This window comes from Mus musculus, chromosome 1 (assembly GCF_000001635.26).
Source record: "Mus musculus strain C57BL/6J chromosome 1, GRCm38.p6 C57BL/6J".
Lineage (NCBI taxonomy): Eukaryota > Metazoa > Chordata > Mammalia > Rodentia > Muridae > Mus > Mus musculus.
Genome location: NC_000067.6, coordinates 117,780,725 through 117,804,466, shown reverse-complemented (window position 1 = coordinate 117,804,466; position 23,742 = coordinate 117,780,725). Strand labels below are relative to the sequence as shown.

Genomic DNA, 23,742 nt, shown 5'->3' with positions numbered 1-23,742 from the left:
AGCTTCCCTTGAGGAAATACCTCCATGAAATCCATTTTCTCAATTAGTATTCAAAGAAAGAGGGCCTAGCCTATTGTGGGAGATGCTCTGGGAACTTTAAAGGTAGCTTGGTCTCTGGTTGAGCTAAGGCTTGAAACCCAGGAAACACTTAAGTTTTGCCTGTTTCTGGGTACAAGGCTCCTGTCACTAGCTGAATCCCCCCATATATTTGTGGCCATTAGTCACATGAGAGCAATGTCCCAAGCATATCCTCAGGTAGAGGATATGACCTGTGGTCACATGGGCTCAAGACAGATCTCCATTTTAATGAGGTACCTTGAGGCCAGGTGGTCTTAGCTCAAAAGCTTTCCTTCCCAGACATTCCTTCCTGCAAAAGGTATATAATCTCAGGCCAATCCTGAAAAGTGGGATATGATTTTATACAACCACTTTCTGCCATGACAATAAATGCCTTAAAACTATAGACTGCCTCTTTTCATCGGGATCATTTGTGGGGAGTCATGGAGAAGTTCTTCACCTTTAAAGTTGCAGTTCTTTTCAGATCTTCCATGGCTTTCATAGGCATTGGGATGTCCAAGTGTCTGAAAACCAGAAGGCACAGCCTCATTCCCTGGGATCCTGGAGCCAGATCTGGCTGCCTCTGATTGCATGCAGTTTCCCATCCTGGGGCAGTATTCAGAGGTTTCCCTATTGTTCAACACCTCCCTGGTGACAGCATGGGGTAAGGGAGGTCAACTCATGTGTCCTGCCTTCCTGAGAAAGTGAGCCCTGTGTCACAGTGGATGCAGGACCTTTAACCCTGCATGGTGCTATCCCTGGGCTAGTAGTCCTGGGTTTTATAAGAAAGCAAGTGGAGCAAACCAGGGGAAGCAAGGCAATTAGCAACATCCTCCATGGCTACTGTGTCTACTCCTGCCTACCAGTTCCTGCCCTGTGTGAGTTTTTGTCTAGACTTCCTTTGATGATGAACAGCAATTTGGAAATGTAATCTATGAAAACTCTTTCCTTTCCAACTTGCTTGTTGGCCATGATGTTTTCTACGGGAATAGAAACTCTAAATAAGAAGCCATTCCAGCATAAAATTGATAGCAATCACACCAAGACTGTAGTAATAAAAGGCAGTTCCAACATATTTATTTATAAATGTGACAAAGAAAGGATTAGTTTGAAATTAAAATTTACTCAGTAAAAGCTCAAGGACTATCATCATAATAACATTCACTGAGATTATATCTCACAAATCCCAAAATTCTACCATACTAAAATATACAGAACATTAATCAACATGCTTATACAAAAATATTTATTAATATTATTTTGGTTTATAGGCTGACACATTAAAATATTATTTCTTTAGTGAGTTTGAAAATAAATTCTATACGATTACTCATCAGTGATATCAGATTATTGCTGGCTGAAAGATTATTTTCATATTGTATTGCTGATAAAATAATTTCATATGAATATAACAGTTACTTCAAATTGGTTTCCAATTACTACTATGTGTAATGCTACCTTGTAGGTATTCTCTGATGAGCAAGGTTTCACCACAGTTTAAATTCTTATAACTATATTTATCATTTAAAATAACATATTTCTATATAAATACTTAGAACATAATTACATATCAATTTAGTCTGGTGCATGAAACTATTTTATCTGATGTTTGAGATTTTGCTAAATGATTTGCTAAATTGTTTAGGTTTGTAAGGTTTCTCTCCAGTATGCATGCTGTGCTGTGTTTGAGATATCATACCTGTGAATAAATTTCCACGTGCTTTACATTAGGAATGTTTGTCTCCAAAATGAATTCTGTAATGACTTTTACGAGGGGTGTTGGGGGAACTGGCAAATTTTTTCCCACATTTACTGCACTTATAAGGCTGCTTTCCCATATGGATTTTTTGATGTACTTGGAGAGTTGAGGACAAGAAAAGAGACTTGCCAACTCTTTTTATTTGTGAAAATTACCTCCTATATGGATTCTGTAGTGAACTTGAAAATTTAAGGACTGGGTAAATGATATTTCATATTGATTATATTAGTAATGTTCGTTTACAGTATGGATTTGGTAGTGAAATTTAAGATCTGAGGACTGAGTAAAGATTTGCCACATTTAATACATTTTAAAGATATATCTCTAGAATGGATTCTGTTGTAAACTTGAAGAGATGAGGAATCTGTAAATGATTTACAACACTTATTACATTTGTAAGATTTGTTTTTATTATGGATTTTGTGGTGAACATTAAGTTGGGAAGACTGGGTAAACGATTTTCCATACTTATTACATTCATAAGTTTTTTCCCCCATATGGATTCTCTGGTGAACTTCAAGATTTGAGGACTTTGTAAAAGATTTCCCATAATCATTACATTTGCAAGGTTTGTCTCCAGTATGTAATCTGTGGTGAATTTTAAGATGTGAGTACTGGAAGAAAGATTTCTCACATTTATTACATTTTTAAGGTTTGTCTCCTGTATGGATTCTCTGGTGAACTTTAAGATATGATACCTGGGTAAAAGATTTTCCACATTCATTACATTTGTAACGTTTGTCTCCAGTATGTAATCTGTGGTGAACTTTAAGATTTGAGGACTTGGTAAAAGATTTGCCACATTCATTACATTTGTAAGGTTTGTATCCAGTATGCAATCTATGGTGAATTTTAACACTTGACAAATGTTTAAAAGATTTTCCATATTCATTACATTTGTATGGTTTGTCTCCAGTATGTAATCTCTGGTGAACTTTAAGACTTGATAACTTTGTATAAGATTCCCCACAATCATTACATTTGCAAGGTTTGTCCCCAGTATGTATTCTCTGGTGAACTTTAAGATTTGAGGACTTTGTAAAAGATTTCCCACAATCATTACATTTGTAAGGTTTGTCCCCAGTATGGATTCTCTGGTGAACTTTAAGATCTGAATACTGTGCAAAAGATTTTCCACATTCATTACATTTGTAAGGTTTTTCTCCAGTATGTAATCTGTGGTGAATTTTAAGATGTGAGTACCTGGTAAATGATTTCTCACATTCATTACATTTGTAAGGTTTGTCTCCTGTATGGATTCTCTGGTGAACTTTAAGATCTGAATACTGTGTAAAAGATTTTCCACATTCATTACATTTGTAAGGTTTGTCTCCAGTATGTAATCTGTGGTGAATTTTAAGATGTGAGTACTGGAAGAATGATTTCTCACATTCATTACATTTGTAAGGTTTGTCTCCTGTATGGATTCTCTTGTGAACTTTAAGATATGATACCTGGGTAAAAAATTTTCCACATTCATTATATTTGTAAGGTTTGTCTCCAGTATGTAATCTGTGGTGAACTTTAAGATTTGAGGACTTGGTAAAATATTTGCCACATTCATTACATTTGTATGGTTTGTCTCCAGTATGTAATCTCTGGTGAACTTTAAGACTTGATAACTTCGTATAAGATTTCCCACATTCAATGCATTTGTAAGATGTCACGTGAGTAGAAAGTCTGCAGTGAGCCTTAGGGTTTGGGGACTGAGTTCTCTCAGGAAGAGTATCTGGAGCTTCCTGATCTGTTTCAGGAATGAAACAAATGTGTTTTACAAACAGAACACTTCCATGAAAACACATTTCACACTCTTCACTACCAGCAGTATATTCCCTGAATTTTTTCTATATAGCACTTAAAGGTATTACATGCAAATCTTTCTGTTATTTCATCCTGAACATAATCCTGTGCCTTTGAAATAGTTTCTTCATATGATCACAAGACAGAGGAAATATTAATGAGTACATGTCATTATATGTCATTTTATAATTGGTTGAAAATAATATACATGCATAATTCTTGAAATAGCACCAATTTGAGGATCATGGAAAAGCATACAACACCGAATTGCAACAACTTTCTTCAAAAGAAATTAATGTTATAAACATAATATATGTTAGAAGATATTCATAAAATACATGATATATTTTCATAGGTATGAACTTCATCATAATTATACAGAATAAGAGATAACAAAACACAATATTTGCAGCTAGCATGCATTAATAAAAGAAAATCTCCATACTATGAGACTCAATGACCAATATGAACCCAAATCATCTATCCAATGACAGAATGATGAAAAGGAGGTACTAGAATACCTTTTCAATAATGGGATACTAGTGTGAAATTAAACATTAGATTTAAAATCAGTGAGAATATTTATTTAAAAACAAAATAGGTATTTATGCCTGGAGTTGACCCTGTGCCACAGGTCTCCATAATCAAATTTTATTGGGAGGGAACTGGACTCTCAAGAGTGCTGACACACCTGATAGCACAGGTAAGAACACCACTACTGCTCAAATTCTTGGCCCAAGAGGGACCTACACAGATCCACCAGGACCCAGAAACAAGGAAAAGTCAGGGATGGACATGATCCATCCTGTTTTTTTTCCATGTCACAGAGCTCTGCCATAGGTCTGCATACCCAAATTCTTCCTGGAGAGAACTGGTCTCCTAGGAGAGCTGATATACAAGCTCACAGAAGGGAAAAGCCACAGTGGAGACAGTAGGACTGGCTAACACCAGAGATAAGCAGATATGACAGACAAGAGCAAGAACATAAGCGACAGAATCAGGGCTACTTGGCCTCATCAGAACTCAGTTTTCCCACCAAAGTAAGCCCTGAATAACCCCAAATTCCTGAAAAGCAAGCCTCTGATTTAAAATTTTGAGCTGGATGTAGTGGCACACACCTTTAATCCCAGCAATTGGGAGGCAGAGGAAGGTGAATTTCTCAGTTTGAGGCCAGCCTGGTGTAAAGAATGAGTTCCAGGACAGCCAAGGCTACACAGAAATATTCTGTCTTGAATAACAAAAAAAAAAAAAAAAAAAAGGTCAGGAGCCATACATGCACGCATCCACAACACAATATACTAGATAGAAGAGAGAATCTCAAGTTCAGAAGATACCATATTAAACACTGATACAGCAGTCAAAGAAAGAGCAAAAAGGAAAAAGATCCTAATCCAAAACATCCAGGAAATACAGAACACAATGAGAATGCCAAACAGTTATAGAAGAGAGCAAAGATTCCAAAATTAAAGGTCCAATAAATATCTTCAACAAAATTTTAGAAGACCACTTCCCCAACCTAAAGAAAGATATGTCCATGAATGTACAAAAGCCTACAAAATTCTAAATAGACTGGACCAGAAAAGAAATTCCTCTAATTATTCATTAGTGAAAACATGAAATGCAAAAAATAAAGAAAGAATATTAAAAGCAGTAAGGGAAACAGGTCAGGTAACATATAAAGCAGACCTATCAGAATTATACCAGAATTCTCACCAGAGACTTGGGAGACATCATACAGACCCTGAGACAACACAAATGACAGCCAAGTTTACTATACCCATCAAAACTCTCAATTACCATAGACGGAGAAAGAAAGGTATTTCATGAGAAAAATAAACTTACATAATATATTTCTACAATTCTACAATTCCAGCCCTTTAAAGGATAATAAATTGAAAACTCCAACATAAGGAGGAAACTGTGCCCTAGAAAAAGCAGGAAATTAATCTTTCAACAAACCTAAAAGAGGAGAGCCACATGAACAGAATTCCAAATCTAATAACAAATAACAGAAAGCAACAATTACCGTCCCTTATTATCTCCTAATATCAATGGAATAAATTCCCCAATAAAAAAACCCCACAGATTAGCAAGTACCTGACTGAGAGAGATGCAGCAAATTATTTCAACTCAAAGGACTTAAGTTGGAAATCCCTCTTGTTAATTTGGAGAACTTTGAATGGAAGAAGCTGAGGAGGATGACCCCATGAGAAGACCAGAAGTTTTAACTAATCCAGACCCCTAAGATCTCTCAGACACTTAGCCATCATAAACTAGCTCATATCAGGTCCCCAATAGATATATAGCAGGGGACTGCCTGGCCTGGCCTTAGTGAGAGAAGAGGTGCCTAACTCTCATGAGTCTTGAGGCCCCAAAGAGTGTAGAGGGCTGGCAGGTGGTGTGGTGGTGGTGGAGGCATCTTCTTCAAGACAGGGGGAGGACTAATGGCATGAGGAATAGTCAGAGGGCACATTGGGAGGGGGATAATAACTTGACTAAAAAGTAAGATTAAAGATATGGAGAGGAAGAAAAGGAGGAGTAGGAGGAAGAGGATGAGGAAGAAGAGGAAGGGGAGGAATAAAATGCTAATAAAAAGAAATATTCAAAGTCCTTAGTCATCAGGGAAGTATAAATTAAAGCTTCATTTAGATTCCACAGTGGAAGCTGTTCAGACCCTCTAGAATTACCAGAGTCCAGGGAGGGGAAAGATTCTTACCAATCAATGGGGGTGACCTTAGACAAAATGCCCACCAAGGGAGAGAAGGACAGCATAAAAAGACAAAATCTAAAAATAATATGTATAGGAGAAGAAGATTCCCAGCTCAAAGAACCAGAAAATATGTTTAACCAAATCATAGAAAAAAATGTAATCTAAAGAAAAAAATTGTTTAATTGTACAAGAAGGTTGCATAATACCAAATAGATTGGAGTAAAAGAGGAAACTCTTTCATGCAAATAATAGCCAAAGCATTAAATATATAGAACAACAAGAATATTGAAAGCTTCAAGATCTGAAGGACAAGAAATATATAAATACAATCATATCAGACTTTCAACTGATTTCTCAACAGAGAATCTAAAAGTCACAAGCATAGAAGTGGATGCTCACAGTCGGCTATTGGATGGATCACATGGCCCCCAATGAAGGAGCTAGAGAAAGTACCAAAGAAGCTAAAGGGATCTGCAACACTATAGGTGGAACAACATTATGAACTAACCAGTACCCCGGAGCTCTTGACTCTAGCTGCATATGCATCAAAAGATGGCCTAGTCGGCCATCACTGGAAAGAGAGGCCCATTGGACACGCAAACTTTATATGCCCCAGTACAGGGGAACGCCAGGGCCGTAAAAGGGGAGTGGGTGGGTAGGGGAGAGGGGGTGGGTGGCTATGGGGGACTTTTGGTATAGCATTGCAAATGTAAATGAGCGAAATACCTAATAAAAAATGGAAAAAAAAAAAAAAAAAAAAAGAAAACACATATAAAAAAAAAAAAAAAAAAAAAAAAAAAAAAAAAAAAAGAGTCTGGGCAGAGGTCTTGTAAACCATTAGTGACACAGATGTCAGGCCAGAAGCAATGTTCATCAAAACACTGAATAACCATTAATGGAAATAAAAAAATATTCCTTTATAAAACCAACCATAGGCTTTGCCTACGTATATGCGGGAGATATCTTGGTTCTGTGACTCCACAGGTGAGAGTGTGGACTACAAAAGGTAACAGCCTCGGGACAAGCAGGAGCCACAGAGCTTCTGAGGCAGCCCCCTTTTCAGGATTCAGACAACCGGGCACCTTCCCTGCCAGAGGATAGGTGATCACCCGGCCCAAAAGGGCTTTGCAGGAGGACCTGGGGGAACCATCTTGATTCCCGGATCCCTCTGAAACTAGTCTGTGCAGGTTAGAGTGTGGACTACAGAATCAAACAGCATCTGTGACAGGCCGAAGCAACACAGCTTCTGGGACAGGTCCTGTTTTGGGCCTTCATCTTTGGCCAGGAGGGAGGTCTGAATGCCAGCTATCTGTGCACCTTCCCTGTAAGAGGAGAGCTTGCCTTCAGAGAGTGCTCTGACCATTGAAATTCAGAGGAGAGAACTAGTCTCCCAGGTCTGCTAATAGAGGCTAACAGAATAACCAGAGGAACAATCTCTAACCAGAGAAAACTATAACAACTAACTCCTGAGATTACCAGATGGCAAAAGGCAAACTTAAGAATCTTACTAACAGAAACCAAGACCACTCACCATCATCAGAACCCAAAACTCCCACCTTGCCCACCCCAACACACCTGAAAAGCTAGACCGGGATTTAAAAGCATATCTCATGATGATGTTAGAGGACATCAAAAAGGACTTTAATGGCTCACTTAAAGAAATTCAGGAGAACACTGCTAAACAGGTAGAAAACCTTAAAAGGAAGCATAAAAATCCCTTAAAGAATTGCAGGAAAACACGACCAAACAGGTGATGGAATTGAATAAAACCATCCAAGACCTAAAAAGGGAAGTAGACACAATAAAGAAAACACAAAGTGAGGCAACACTGGAGATAGAAACCCTAGGAAAGAAATCTGGAACCATAGATGCGAGAATCAGCAACAGAATACAAGAGATGGAAGAGAGAATCTCATGTGCAGAAGATTCCATAGAAAACATCACCACAACAATCAAAGAAAATGGAAAATGCAAAAAGATCCTAAAGCAAAACATCCAGGAAATCTAGGACACAATGACAAGACAAAACCTATGGATAATAGGAGTACATGAGAATGAAGATTTTCAACTCAATGGCCAGAAAATATCTTCAACAAAATTATAGAAGAAAATTTCCCAAAACTAAAGAAATAGATGCCCATAAACATACAAGAAGCCTACAGAACACCAAATAGACTGGACCAGAAAAGAAATTCCTCCTGACACATGAAAATCAGAACAACAAATGTACTAAATAAAGATAGAATATTGAAAGCAGTAAGGGAAAAAGTCAAGTAACATATAAAGGCAAGCCTATCAGAATTACACCAGATTTTTCACCAGAGACTATGGAAGCCAGAAGCCTGGACAGATGTTATACAGACACTAAGAGAACACAAATGCCAGCCTAGGCTACTATACCCAGCCAAACTTTCAATTACCTTAGATGGAGAAACAAAAGTATTCCATGAAAGAACCAAATTCATACATAATCTTTCCACGAATCCTGCCCTTCAAAAAATAATAACAGAAAAATCACAATACAAGGAAGTAATCCATGTCCTAGAAAAAGCAAGAAGGTAATCCCTCAACAAACCTAAAAGAAATCAGTCACAAGAACAGAATGCCAACTTTAACAACAAAAATAATAGGAAGCAACAATTACTTTTCCTTAAAAATCTCTTAATATCAACGGACTCAACTCCCCAATAAAGACAGACTAACAGAAGCTACACAAACAGGACCCAACATTTTGCTGCTTACAGGAAATACATCTCAGGGAAAAATACAGACAGTTCATCAGAATGAAAGGATGGAAAAAAAAATTTCCAAGCAAATGGTCTGAAGAAACAAGCTGGACTTGCCATTCTACATGTAATAAAATCTACTTCAAACTCAAAGTCATTAAAAAAGACAAGGAGGGACACTTCATACTCATCAAAGGTAAAATCTTCCAAGAGGAACTCTCAATTCTGAATATCTATGCTCCAAATACAAGGGCGGACACGTTCATTAAAGAAACGTTAGTGAAGCTCAAAGCACATATTGCACCTCACACAATAATAGTGGGAGACTTCAACACACCACTTTCAAAATGGAGAGATCATGGACACAGAAACTAAACCGGGACACAGTGAAACTATCAGAAGTGATGAAACAAATGGATTTAACATATATCTACAAAACATTTTATCCTAAAACAAAAGGATATATCTTCTTCTTAGCACCTCATGGGATATTCTCCAAAATTGACCACATAATTGGTCACAAAACAAGCCTCAACAGATACAAAAACATTGAAATCTTCCCATGCATTTTATCAGATCACCATGGACTAAGGCTGATCTTCAAAAACAAAATAAATAATAGAAAGCCAACATTCATGTGGAAAGTGAACAGCAGTCTTCTCAATGATACCTAGGTCAAGGAAGGAATAAAGAAATAAATTAAGGACTTTTTGGAGTTTAATGAAAATGAAGCCACAACATACCCAAACTTCTGGGACACAATGAAAGTATTTCTAAGAGGAAAATTCATAGCTCTGAGAGTCTCCAAAAAAAAAAAAAAAATAGAGAGAGCACATATTAGCAGACTGACAACACACCTAAAAGCTCTAGAACAAAAGGAAGCAAATTCACCCAAGACAAGTAGACAGCAGGAAATTATCAAACTCAGGGGTGAAATCAACCAAGTGGAAACAAGAAGTATTCAAAGAATCAAACAAATGAGGAGCTGGTTGTTTGATAAAATCAACAAGATAGATAAACCCTTAGCCAGACTCACTAAAGGGCACAGGGAAAGCATCCTAATTAACAAAATCAGAAAAGAAAAGGGAGAAATAACAACAGATCTTGAAGAAATCCAAAACACCTTCAGATCCTTCTATAAAAGGCTATACTCAACAAAACTTGTGAACCTGGATGAAATGGACAAGTTTCTAGACAGAAACTAGGTACCAAAGTTAAATCAGGATCAGGTTAATGATCTAAACAGTCCTATATCCCCTAAAGAAATAGAAGCAGACTTTAATAATCTCCCAACCAAAAAAAAAACCAAAACCCAAAACAAACAAAAAACAAAAAAAACGAGGACCAGATGAGTTTAGTGCAGAGTTCTGTCCACAAAATAGAAGCAAAAGGTACTCTACCCAACTCATTCTATGAAGCCACAATCACTCTGATACCTAAATCCCAAAAAGACAGTACAAAGATAGAGAACTTCAGACCAATTACCCTTATGAATATCAATGCAAAAATACTCAATAAAATTCTTACTAACCTAATTCAAGAACAGAGCAAAATAATCATCCATCCTGACCAAGTAGGTTTCATCCCAGGGATGCAGAGATGGTTCAATATACAGAAATCCATCAACGTAATCCAGTATATAAACAAACTCAAAGACAAAACCCACATGATCATCTCCCTAGATGCAGAGAAAGCATTTGACAAAATACAACACCCATTCGTGATAAAAGTCTTGTAAAGATAAGGAATTCAAGGCCTATAACTAAACATGATAAAAGCAATCTACAGCAAACCAGTAGCCAACATCAAAGTAAATGTTGAGAAGCTGGAAGCAATCCCACTAAAATCAGGGACTAGACAAGGCTGCCCACTTTCTCCCTACCTATTCAACATAGTACTTGAAGTATTAGCCAGAGCAATTCGACAACAAAAGGAGATCAAGGGGATACAAATTAGAAAGGAAGAAGTCAAAATATCACTTTTTGCAGATGATATGATAGTATATATAAGTGATCATAAAATTCTACCAGAGAACTCCTAAGCCTGATAAAAAGCTTCAGTGAAGTAGCTGGATATAAAATTAACTCAAAGAAGTCAATGTTTGTCTCTATACAATGTTTTCTGTACACAAAGGACAAACAGGCTGAGAGAGAAATTAGGGAAACAATACCCTTCTCAATAGTCACAAATAATATAAAATACCTTGGTGTGACTCTAAATAAGGAAGTGAAAGATCTGTATGATAAGAACTTCAAGTCTCTAAAGAAAGAATTTAAAGAAGATCTCAGAAGACGGAAAGATATCCCATGCTCATGGATTGGCAGGATCAATATAGTAAAAATGGCTATCCTGCCAAAAGCAATCTACAGTTTCAATGCAATCCCCATCAAAATTCCAACTCAATTCTTTAAGGAATTAGAAAGGGCAATCTGCAGATTCATCTGGAATAACAAAAAACCTAGGATAGCAAAAACTCTTCTCAAGGATAAAAGAACCTCTGATGGAATTACCATGCCTGATCTAAAGCTGTACTACAGAGCAATTGTGATAAAAACAGCATGGTACTGGTATATCGACAGACAAGTAGACCAATGGAATAGAATTGAAGATCCAGAAATGAACCCACACAACTATGGTCACTTGATCTTTGACATGGGAGCAAAAACCATCCAATAGAAAAAAGACAGCATTTTCAACAAATGGTGCTGGCACAATTGGCAGTTTTCATGTAGAAGAATGCGAATTGATCCATTCTGATCTGCTTGTACTAAGGTCAAATCTAAGTGTATTAAGGAACTCCACATAAAACCAGAGACACTGAAACTTATAGAGGAGAAAGTGGGGAAAAGCCTCAAAGACATGGGCACAGGGGAAAAATTCCTGAATAGAACAGCAATGGCTTCTGCTGTAAGATCGAGAATCGACAAATTGGACCTCATAAAATTGCAAAGCTCCTGTAAGGAAAAAGACACTGTCAATAAGACAAAAAGGCCACCAACAGATTGGGAAAGGATCTTAACTATCCTAAATCAGATAGGGGATTAATATCCAATATATATAAAGAGCTCAACAAGGTGGACTCCAGAAAATCAAATAACCCCATTAAAAAATGGGGCTCAGAGCTAAACAAAGAATTCTCACCTGAGGAATACCCAATGGCTGAGAAGCACCTGAAAAAATGTTCAACATCCTTAATCATCATGGAAATGCCAATCAAAACAACCCTGGGATTCCACCTCACACCAGTCAGAACGGCTAAGATCAAAAATTCAGGTGACAGCAGATGTTGGTGAGGATGTGGAGAAAGAGGAACACTCCTCCATTGATGGTGGGATTCCAAGCTTGTGCAACCACTCTGGAAACCAGTCTTGTAGTTCCTCAGAAAATTGGACATAGTACTACCAGAGGATCTAGCAATACCTCTCCTGGGCATACATCCAGAAGATGTTCCAACCAGTACGAAGGACACATGCTCCACTATGTTCATAGCAACCTTATTTATAATAGCCAGAAGCTGGAAAGAACCCAGATGTCACTTAACAGAGGAATGGATATAGAAAATGTGATACATTTACCCAATGGAATACTACTCAGATATTAAAAAGAGTGAATTTATGAAATTCCTAGGCATATGGATGAGTGAGTTAACCGAATCACAAAAGAACTCACACGATATGTACTCACTGATAAGTGGATATTAGCCCAGAAACTTAGAATACCGAAGATATAAGATACAAATTGTGAAACACATGAAACTCAAGAAGAACGAAGATCAAAGTGTGGATACTTTGACCCTTCTTAGAATTGGGAACAGATCACCCAAGGAAGGAGTTACAGAGACATTGTTTGGACCTGAGAGGAAAGGATGGACAATCTAGAGACTGCCATACCTGGAGATCCATCCTATAATCAGCCTCCAAATGCTGACACCATTGTTCTGTATAGGTGGGACAACAATATGAACTAACCTGTACTCCCCGGAGCTCGTGTCTCTAGCTGCATATGTATCAGAAGATAGCCTAGTCGGCCATCAGTGGAAAAAGAGGCCCATTGGTCGTGCAAACTCTATATGCCTCAGTACAGGGGAACATCAGGGCCAAGAGGTGGGGGTGGGAGGGTGGGGGAGTAGGTGGGAGAGCATGTGGAGGACTTTTGGGATAGCATTGGAAATGTAAATGAAATAAATACCTAATTTAAAAAAAACAACCATAAATGAAGGAGGGTAACTAAGAAAAGACATGAAGTGTATAATTTCACACCAGTAAAATGAAAAAAAGAGAAATTTCTCGCACACACATGCATACTACCACTACCAATATTAAAATAACGGGAATAAGAATCATTGGTCATTACAATCCTGCAACTTAAATAGACTCAACTGCTCCAGTTAAAAGACACAGGCTACCACAGTGCAAGTGAGATTAGGACACATCATTTTTCTGCACAAACCAATCATACCTCAGAAAAAAGATAAGCACTAAATCAGAGAAAATTATTGGAAAAGGTTTTCTAAGCAAACGGACTCATGAAATAAGTTGGAGTATTCATCCCAATATCAAATAAAATTGAAATTCAATAAAAACTAATAAAAAAATAGAAAAGGACCCTTTATATTTTATGAAAAGAAAAAGCCACGAAAGTCACATCACAGTACTGAATATATATGCCAAAATGCTGGAGAAACCACATTTATAAAATAACATTACTAAAGCTTAAATCACATTCCAAGCCAACATTTTAAGAGTGGGAGATTACAACACACACTATCACCAGTGCTGATGTGATCGAAAGAAATACCAAACAGTAGAATAATGAAAATAATATGCATAAGGAATCAAGTGGACCTAACATATGTCTACAGAATATTTCACCCAAATAAATTATACACACATACACTGCATTCAGAAGCTCACAGAACCTTCCCCCAAACTTATCATGAACTCAGTAACAACGGAAGCAGTAAGAGACAGAAGAAGATTGATTTAACACCTAGCATCTTTTCAGAGCCTCGTGCATTCAAAATGGAATTTAATAAGATTCAGGCATCATAATGCCTACAAACTCAAAGGAATCGAATAATTATCTACTCAATGACCATGGGTCAAAGATGAAAGAAAGAAAGAGGAAAGAAAGAAAGAAAGAAAGAAAGAAAGAAAGGAAGGAAGGAAGGAAGGAAGAAAGAGAAAGAGAAGAAAGGAAGAAGTTAAAGACTTTGTAATTCATTGACAAAAAGGAAGGCAAACCATGCCCAAACTTATGGGATACAATGAAAGCACTGCTAAGAGAAAAGTCATGCCTCTAAATGCTGTCTTAAAGAAAAGGGATACATCTTATACTAGCAATTTAACAGCATACTTGAAACCTCCAGAACACAAGATATAAACATACCAAAGGGGAGTAGATGGCAAGAAATGTACAGACTCAGGGGAATAAACCAATTAATTGGAAAAAAGCGAATACCACAAAAAATCAACAAAACGAAGACTTGGAGCATTTGAAAAATCAAAGGATATACAAACCCTTAGCAAAGTAAATGAAAACGAGGGAATCCATACCTCAAAAGAAGAAAATCAGAAAATGAAAATGGGGCATAACAATAGACACTGAGGAAATCCAAACACTATTTGGGTCTTATTACAAAAGCCTCTATTACACAAAACTGGAAAATCTAAACGAAATGAACAAATTTCCACATTGATTCCAATTACCAAAATGAAACTAAGATCAGGTAAGCAATCTAAAAAGACCCATAACTCCTTAGGAAATAAAGATAGCCACACAAACATATTTCTACTTCTAATAACAAAAATAGCAGGAAGTAATAATCACTTTTCCTTAAAAATCAATGGGTTCAACTCTCCAATAAAAATACATACTGACAGACTGGATACATAAGCAGAACTCAGCGTTTTACTGCACACAGGAAACACAATTCAGGGACAAAGGCAGACACTGCCTAAGAGTAAAGGGTTGAAAACAATTTTCGAAGCAAATAGTCCCAAGAAACAAGCTGGAGTAGCCATTCTATTATCAAATAAAATCCATTTTAACCAAAAGTTATCAAAAAAGATAAGGAAGGACACTTTATACTGGTCAAAGAAAAAATCTATCAAGATAAACTCTCAATTCTGAATATTTTTGCTTCAAATGCAAGGGCACCCACATTCTTTTTTTAAATTTTTTAATTTTAATTTTAATTTTTTTTATTACGTACTTTCCTCAATTACATTTCCAATGCTATCCAAAAAGTCCCCCATACCCACCCACCCCCACTACCCTACCCACCCACTCCCCCTTTTTGGCCCTGGCATTCCCCTGTACTGGGGCATATAAAGTTTGCCTGTCCAATGGGCATCTCTTTCCAGTGATGGCCGACTAGGCCATCTTTTGATACATATGCAGCTAGAGTCAAGAGCTCCAGGGTACTGGTTAGTTCATAATGTTGCACCTACATGGTTGCAGATATCGTTAGCTCCTTGGATACTTTCTCTAGCTCCTCAATTGGGGGCCCTGTGATCCATCCAATAGTTGACTGTAAGCAACCACTTCTGTGTTTGCTAGGCCCCGGCATAGTCTCACAAGACACAGCTATATCACGGTCCTTGCAACAAACGCTTGCTAGTGTATGCAATGGTGTCATCGTTTGGAGGCTGATTATGGGATGGATCCCTGGATATGGCACTCTCTAGATGGTCCAACCTTTTTTCTCAGCTCCAAACTTTGTCTCTGTAACTCCTTCCATGGGTGATTGTTTCCAATTCTAAGAAGGGGCAAAGTGTCCACACTTTGGTCTTCGTTCTTACTGAGTTTCATGTGTTTCACAATTTGTATCTCATATCTTGGGTATTATATGTTTCTGGACTAATATCCACTTATCAGTGAGTACATATCATTTGAGTTCTTTTGTAATTGTGTTACCTCACTTAGGATGATGCCCTCCAGGTCCACCATTTGCCTAGGAATTTCACAAATTCATTCTTTTTAATAGCTGAGTAGTACTCCATTGTGTAAATGTACCACATTTTTTGTATCCATTCCTCTGTTGAGGGGCATCTGGGTTCTTTCCAGCTTTTGGCTATTATAAATAAGGCTACAATGAACATAGTGGAGCATGTGTCCTTCTTACCCGTTGGGACCTCTATTGGATATATGCCCAGGAGAGGTAGTGCGGGATCCTCCAGTAGTACTATGTCTAATTTTCTGAGGAACCGCCAGACTGATTTCCAGAGTGGTTGTACAAGCTTGCAATCCCACCAACAAAGGAGGAGTGCTCCTCTTTCTCCACATCTTCGCTAGCATCTGCTGTCACCTGAAATTTTGATCTTAGCCATTCTGACTGGTGTGTGATGGAATCTCAGGGTTGTTTTGATTTTCATTTCTCTGATGATTAAGGATGTTGAACATTTTTTCAGGTGCTTCTCAGCCATTGGGTATTCCTTGGGTGAGAATTCTTTGTTTACCTCTGAGCCCCATCTTTTAAGGGGGTTATTTGATTTTCTGGAGTCCACCCTCTTGAGTTCTTTATATATATTGGATATTAGTCCCCTATCTGATTTAAGATAGGTAAAGATATTTTCCCAATTTGTTGGTGGCCTTTTTGTCTTATTGACGGTGTCTTTTGCATTGCAGAAGATTTGCAGTTTCATGAGGTCCCATTTGTAAATCCCCGATCTTACAGCACAAGCCATTGCTGTTCTACTCAGGAATTTTTGCCCTGTGCCCATATCATCGAGGCTTTTCCCCACTTTCTCCTCTATAAGTTCCAGTGTCTCTGGTTTTATGTGAAGTTCCTTGATCCACTTAGATTTGACTTTAGTACAAGGAGATAGGAATGGATCAATTCGCATTCTTCTACATGTTAACAACCAGTTGTGCCAGCACCATTTGTTGAAAATGCTGTCTTTCTTCCACTGGATGGTTTTAGCTCCCTTGTCGAAGATCAAGTGACCATAGGTGTGTGGGTTCATTTCTGGGTCTTCAATTCTATTCCATTGGTCTACTTGTCTGTCACTATACCAGTACCATGTAGTTTTTTATCACAATTGCTCTGTAGTAAAGCTTTAGGTCAGGCATGGTGATTCCACCAGAGGTACTTTTATCCTTGAGAAGAGTTTTTGCTATCCTAGGTTTCTTGTTATTCCAGATGAATCTGCAGATTGCCCTTTCTAATTCCTTAAAGAATTAAGTTGGAATTTTGATGGAGATTGCCTTGAATCTGTAGATTGCTTTTGGCAAGATAGCCATTTTTACAATGTTGATCCTGCCAATCCATGAGCATGGGATATCTTTCCGTCTTCTGAGATCTTCTTTAAGATATATAAAGGAAATCAAGGAGATATAATTTGGAAATGAAGAACTTAAAATATTGCTATTGGAAGATTATGTGATAGTATATGTAAATGATAACATGCCTCTATCAGAGAATTTCTAGAGCTAAAAATGTGTTCAGTAAAATGGCTGCTTAAAAAATTACCTCAAAAATATCAGTAGCCAACTTTTATTCAAAGATAAATGGGCTGAGAAGAAATAAGGGAAACAACTTCTGTCACCACTATAGTCAGAAGTAAAGAAAATATCTTATTGCAACTCTAATCAAGCAAGGCAAAATTCTGATATGACATGAACTTCAAGTCTCTGAAAAAAGATTGAAAAAGTTATTAGAAGATGGTCATATCTTACATGTTCATGGATAGGTGCGATTAAAATAGCAAAAAATATCATTTTACCAAAACCAATCTACAGATTCAATGCAATGCCCATCAAAATTCTGACACAATTCCTGAAAGAAAAATTCTAAACTTCCTAAGTAAACAAAATATCCCCGAATTGCAAAACTAATCCTGAACAGTTAAAGATCTTATGGAAAAATAACCATCCCTGACTTCAAGCTGTACTACAGAGCAATAGTAGTAAAATCTGCCTGGTATTGGTATAAAATGAATCAAGTTGATAATGGAATCGAATGGAAATCACAGAAATGAATCCAAACAACTCTAGACCCTTCAGTTTGAAAAAGAAGTCAAAACCATAAGTGAAAATGAAAAATCATCATCATCACTCCTCCACTGCTGGTGGGATTGCAAACTGGCACAACCGCTCTGGAAATCAATCTGAAGGTTCCTCTGAAAATTGCAAATATATCTACCTGACGACCCACCTATATATCAGTCTTGGGCATATGCCCAAAGGATGCTCCACCATGCCACGGGGGCACATGCTCCAGTATCTTCATAGAGGCCTTTCACGTGATAGCCAGAAACTGGAAACAACACAGATGTAGCACAATAGAAGAATGGATACAGAAAATGTGGTTCATTTACAGAATGGAATACAACTCAGCCATTAAGCACAAGAACATCTTGGATTTTTCAGACAATTGGATGGAACTAGAAAATATCATCCTGAGAAAGGTAACTTAGAATCAAAGGATAAGCATGGCATATCCTCACAAATAAGTGGATATTATCCAAAAAGTACAGAATATCCAGTATATAATTCAAAGACCTCAAGAAGGTTAATTAGTCAAAGGGCCAAATGAGGATGCCTCAATACCAATTGGAAAGGAGAAGAAAGCAATCTGGGGGGTTCAGAGAGGGTGGGCTTGATTTGGAGAGGGGACAGGGAAGGGAAGGGGGAAACATGATCAAGTATTGGGGCAGGAACAGGACTGAATTCTTGAGGGCCAGCAGCAAGAATGGAAACAGGCAACTCTGGGAGGTTGGAGGTGGTGGGACCCTCTAGAATGCACCAGAGACCTTGGAGGTGAGAAGCTCTCAGGACTCAAGGGGAGGGACATTGAATGAAATGCCCTACAGTGGGGAGAAGGAACTTGTAGAGTCCACCTCCCATCGAGGGACAGGACACCAAGTGGAGGGATGGGATGGCCATGCCACAGTCAAAATCTCTGACCTAGAACTGTTCCTTTCTGAAGGAACTGCTGGGACAAAAATGGAAAAAAGCCTGAGAGAAAGGAGGTCCAGTGACAAGTGAAAACTGGGATCAAGAACAAGGAGAGGTCCCTGGGCCTGACACTATTACTGACGCTGTGGTGTACTTTCAGACAGAAGCCAAGCATGGTTGCCCTCTGCAAGTCCTAACATGCAGATCAAAGAGTCAGATACAGATACTAGCACCCAATCAATGGAGTGAAGCCAGGGACTCCCATGGTCCAATTTAAGAAAAGCTGGGAGAAGCTGAAGAGGAGGGTAGACCGGTAGGAAGACCAGTAATTTTTTTTTTAATTTTTATTTTTTACTATAATCTTAGCACCATATTAATAAACATTGGTAGTGAAGTAACATAATTTTAATAACAATGGTTTTGTAGCTTACTAAGATTTTAAATTTTTCACAACTAAAGCTGAAATAAATTACCTATCTTATCATGCAGCTATATCAAACATTGTATATTTCAATGTCTAAGGATGTTCAGAGATGACCCTTAGGCATCATGATTTATTTTACTTAGGGTTCTACCACCTACCACGCAGCTCCACTGCTCCTGACCTGCATGGTTCTTCATATGATCTTGTGTTCTAAAGCTTGTCAAAGAATCTTAGGTGTCTAATGTGAATTCATTTCTTTTTTTATTAGATGTTTTCTTCATTTACATTTCAAATGCTATCCTAAAAGTACCCTAAAGCCTCCCCCACCCTGCTCCCCTACACACCCAGTCCCACTTCTTGACCCTCGCATTCCCAGGGTATATGTTCCTTGATACTGGGGCATATAAAGTTTGCTAGACCAAGGGGCTTCTCTTCCCACTGATGGCCAACTAGGCCATCTTCAGCTACATATAGAGCTAGAGATATGAGCTCTGGGAGTACTGGTTAGCTCATATTGTTGTTCCACCTATAGGGTTGCAGACCCCTTAAGCTCTTGGGTACTTTTTCTAGCTCCTTCATCGGGGGTCCTGTGTTCCAACCTATAGATGATTTTGAACATCCACTTCTGTATTTGCCAGGCACTTGCAAAGCCTTACAGGAGACAGCTATATCAGAGTCCATTCAGCAAAATCTTTTTGGCATATGCAATAGTGTCTGCCTTTGGTGGCTGATTATGGGATTGACCCCCAGGTGGGGCAGTCTCTGTATGGTCCATTCTTTCAGAGACCAGCGATCTTAACTAAACTAAACCGCCAAAATCTCTCAGACACTCAGCCACCAACCAGGTATGATACATCAGCTGATGTGAGGCCCCCATCATATGTACAGCAAAGGACTGCCTGGTCTGGCCTGAGTGAAAGAAGATGCACCCAACCCATGAAACTGAAGGTTCCAGGAAGTGGGCAGCTCTGGTGAGGCAGGAGTGGTGGAGTAGGGACATCCTCTTGAGGATAGTTAGGATGAGGGGAGGATTCTGGGAAGGTAATGAAGACTGGACTGTCCAAAAGGATTAAAGAATTAAATAAAGAGAAAGAAAAAAGAAATATACCGACCTCAATTCGAATATGATATAATCTTCTAGTACTTTATAAAATATATACAATATGCTTCATTTGAAATTTCCTCTATAAAGTTAAAATAAAGCAAAAAATCATTTAGCATCCATGGTGTGCTAATCCTTTTATGCATTGTTCAAAAGAAACTTCTTAAATTTTTTTTCATTGAATAGCTTTTCTAAGTACATTCAGGACTAAACTTCTCCCTGATTTAGCATCATCACATAACATGTAATTTCACTTCAGATTACCTAGTGCTTTTCTTTCTGTCCCATTCCTATCAACAATCCATGGATCTTTGTTTTCTTCAAGGAAGGTAATTATCTCTGGTTTTGAAACTGCAACACCTGTCCATTCAGACATAGAGATTTGCCATTAATTGTAGCTGGGCACTAGCCCAGTATTGTGCCATGGAGGTAAGATGGAAAAGCATAAAAGTTACATGAATGACTTTTTTTTTTTTTTGGTTTTTTGAGACAGGGTTTCTCAGTGTAGCTCTGCTTGTCCTGGAACTCACTCTGTAAAACAGGCTGGCCCAAACTGAGAAATCCACCTCTGCCTCCCAAGTGCTGGGATTAAAGGAGTGTGCCACCACTGCCCAGCATGAATGTCGTTATTATAGTCACTTCCATCAGAATGTTTCAGAGTCTTTTTAAGTCAATCAATTTTAAAATTCTGAATTTCTTTTTAAAATGACATCATTAGAAAAAGAAGACTGTTAGTCACAGTATATTCACATATAAATGCTGCTGAATGCTTATTCCCAAATAGTATAAGACTGAAGGATCATTATGTTAAATGTAAAACCAAGATCGAGGTATATAACATGTGAGCTATAAATAAGATAGTAGCCAATAATTTTAAAAATTTAAGAGAGTGAATCATTAATGGAAGTCAGACCAAAACACTAGTAAGAGTTTTAGACATCCCTAATGTGAGTAGAAACTATGGACGAAAAATATCCGTACCCACAGAAACCAGGTTGTTGTAATTCTCCAACATGACATCTCTGTACAGAGCCCTCTGAGCAGAATCCAGACATTCCCACTCCTCCTTAGAGAACTCTAAAGCCACATCCATGAAGGTCAATAGAACCTGAAATTAAATGAAAATTATCAAAAAAGAGAAGGAGGGGCACTTCATACTCATCAACGGTAAAATCTTCCAAGATGCACTCTCAATTCTGAATATCTATGCTCCAAATGCAAGGGCAGCCACATTCATTAAGGAAACTTTAGTAAAGCTCAAAGCACACATTGCACCTCACACAATAATAGTGGGAGACTTCAACACCCCACTTTCCTAATTGAACAGGTCCTGGAAACAGAAACTAAACAGAGACACATTGAAACTAACAGAAGTTATGCTCAGAGTCATCTATTTGATGGAATACAAGGCCCTAATTGGCCATCATTGGGAGGAGAGGACCTTGTTCTTGCAAGGATTATATGCCCCAATACAGGGGAACTCCAGGGCCAGGAAGCAGGAGTGGGTTGGTAGGAGAGCAGGGTGTGAGGAGGATATAAGTGACTTTTGGGATAGCATTTGAAATGTAAATGAAGAAAATATCTAATAAAAAATTTTTAAAAAGGAGAAGTGGATAAGTACCATGATAATTTGCAAAAGAAATTCAGGGGAACCTACCATAAAACATGCTTTTAGTCTAATTATAAATAAATAAATAAATAAATAAAATGAACAGTATCCCCTTGTGTCCATTGGCCAAGTTCTATATTTCACCCAAAGAAATATTCTTAATTATAAATCATGGTCTGCTCTCAACAACTAGTTTGTATTTCTGATAAATTATTTTTTGAATAAAACAATGTTGTGACTTCTCTGCAAAGACTCAATATGACATCAGTTCTCAACCTGTGGGTGATAACCCATTTGGTAATCAAATGACTTGGTCTCCTAAATGATCTCATGGTAGTTCCTTAAGACACCAGAAGGTAGATATATTTACATTAGGCCACATACAGTAGCAAAATTACAGATATGACTTGTCAATAAAATAAAATTATTGTTGGGATCACCACAACATGTGGCACTCAGTTACAAGCCTGCAGCAGTAGGGAAGCTGAGAATTACTGCAATAGGCACTAAGATGCAAGATTCACTAGACATGAACCTTTCTTCACAGCCAAATAGTGACCAAAGTGATTCCAACTACACATTCATCTTTGTCATAATATATATTCACCTTTGCCACCAGAAACTTTATAAGATTTTCAGATTACGTTTTCATTTATAGAAGTTATATTGAAAAAAAAATTGACTGGATTAAGTAAGAACCTGTCTTAAGCACACCAGTAACCTAAGTTTGAAGAGTTAATACTGCGAGTCATGGGACAAAACAGTTCTGTAAATGTGAATCAGCATAGGGAAGGTTTGGAAGTTCTGACAATGTAGTATTTTTTTAAGAACACTCAGCCATTCTCATAATCATGCACACCTTTACCTGACAAGAAGCCATCTTTCCTTTCTCCTCCAGAAGGGAATATCTCACTAAAGTTGGCCTTCCACATTCCAGAAGTCAGTCTGTATTTACATGGAGCAGATCCTCCCTGTTCCTTGTAAAACTGAAGAGTAGAAAGCAGGAATCAAAACTGGCCACACACCATAACTCGTCTCAGAGAAGAGATGCAGAAACAATGATCTTCTATAGGAAGAAAAATACAAAAGACTTTCATTTTCTGCATTTAGGTGCTGTTTTTCCAGAAGATGGTGTATTTCTCTACAGACCTGGGTATGTCGCTGCAGTGAACTGCTATATACCTATTATAGGCAGCCTGGAGTTGTAAATGCACGTTGAGCACAGCTTTCAGTTGAAACTGATATTCACTCTCTCTTTCCTTGACTTTATCTGTTTTATCAAAACAGAATTGAGGCATCTATTTGCAATAATTGCCAGAATCTGTGAGGTAACCTCAGCTGAAGGTATTTCTGGGTAACTAATATAGTTGTCTGGGGCCAAGAAAAGCAAGACAAACCGTGCCTGCTTCACCACTGTATCCACAGAGATAGTACTTTTGGACTCTATGTCCAGTTCTAAAAGAACATGATTTTTGGTTTTGAAGGAAGATTTGGGATTGTAGTATGTCTTCATTTTCCTTTTAATGGGGACTTTGCTTCTTTTGGATTTGTGATCAAAAGCTCTAGCTATTCTTACCTAGATATAATACCTCTGCATCATTTTTAATGCCTTCAGCTGTGACTGAAGGCAGCTGAACTTCATTCTCCTACAATAT

General features: G+C 37.9%; 1 protein-coding gene across 1 annotated transcript; it reads right to left on the bottom strand.

Moving 5' to 3' along the window:
• Nucleotides 1-1,107: 1,107 nt before the first annotated feature.
• B020011L13Rik (RIKEN cDNA B020011L13 gene) lies at nt 1,108-23,332 on the bottom strand. The gene is made up of 5 exons (NM_001372356.1): nt 23,237-23,332; nt 22,953-23,153; nt 21,460-21,586; nt 2,568-3,560; nt 1,108-2,399 (listed from the first exon to the last, which is right to left on the bottom strand). The coding sequence occupies exons 2-5, from the start codon at nt 22,965-22,967 to the stop codon at nt 2,056-2,058; spliced, it is 1,479 nt and encodes a 492-aa protein (NP_001359285.1). The 5' UTR covers nt 22,968-23,153; nt 23,237-23,332; the 3' UTR covers nt 1,108-2,055.
• Between the last annotated feature and the right edge of the window lie 410 nt (nt 23,333-23,742).

Excerpts from the sequence above, each read along its gene's own strand:
- B020011L13Rik (NM_001372356.1), bottom strand. Across the intron at positions 3,561-21,459 it reads CAACAACCTGGTTTCTGTGG|ATCAGGAAGCTCCAGATACT; the intron begins GTACGGATATTT and ends TTCCTGAAACAG. Across the intron at positions 2,400-2,567 it reads TAAAGTTCACCACAGATTAC|ATACTGGAGACAAACCTTGC; the intron begins ATACTGGAGACA and ends ACCACAGATTAC.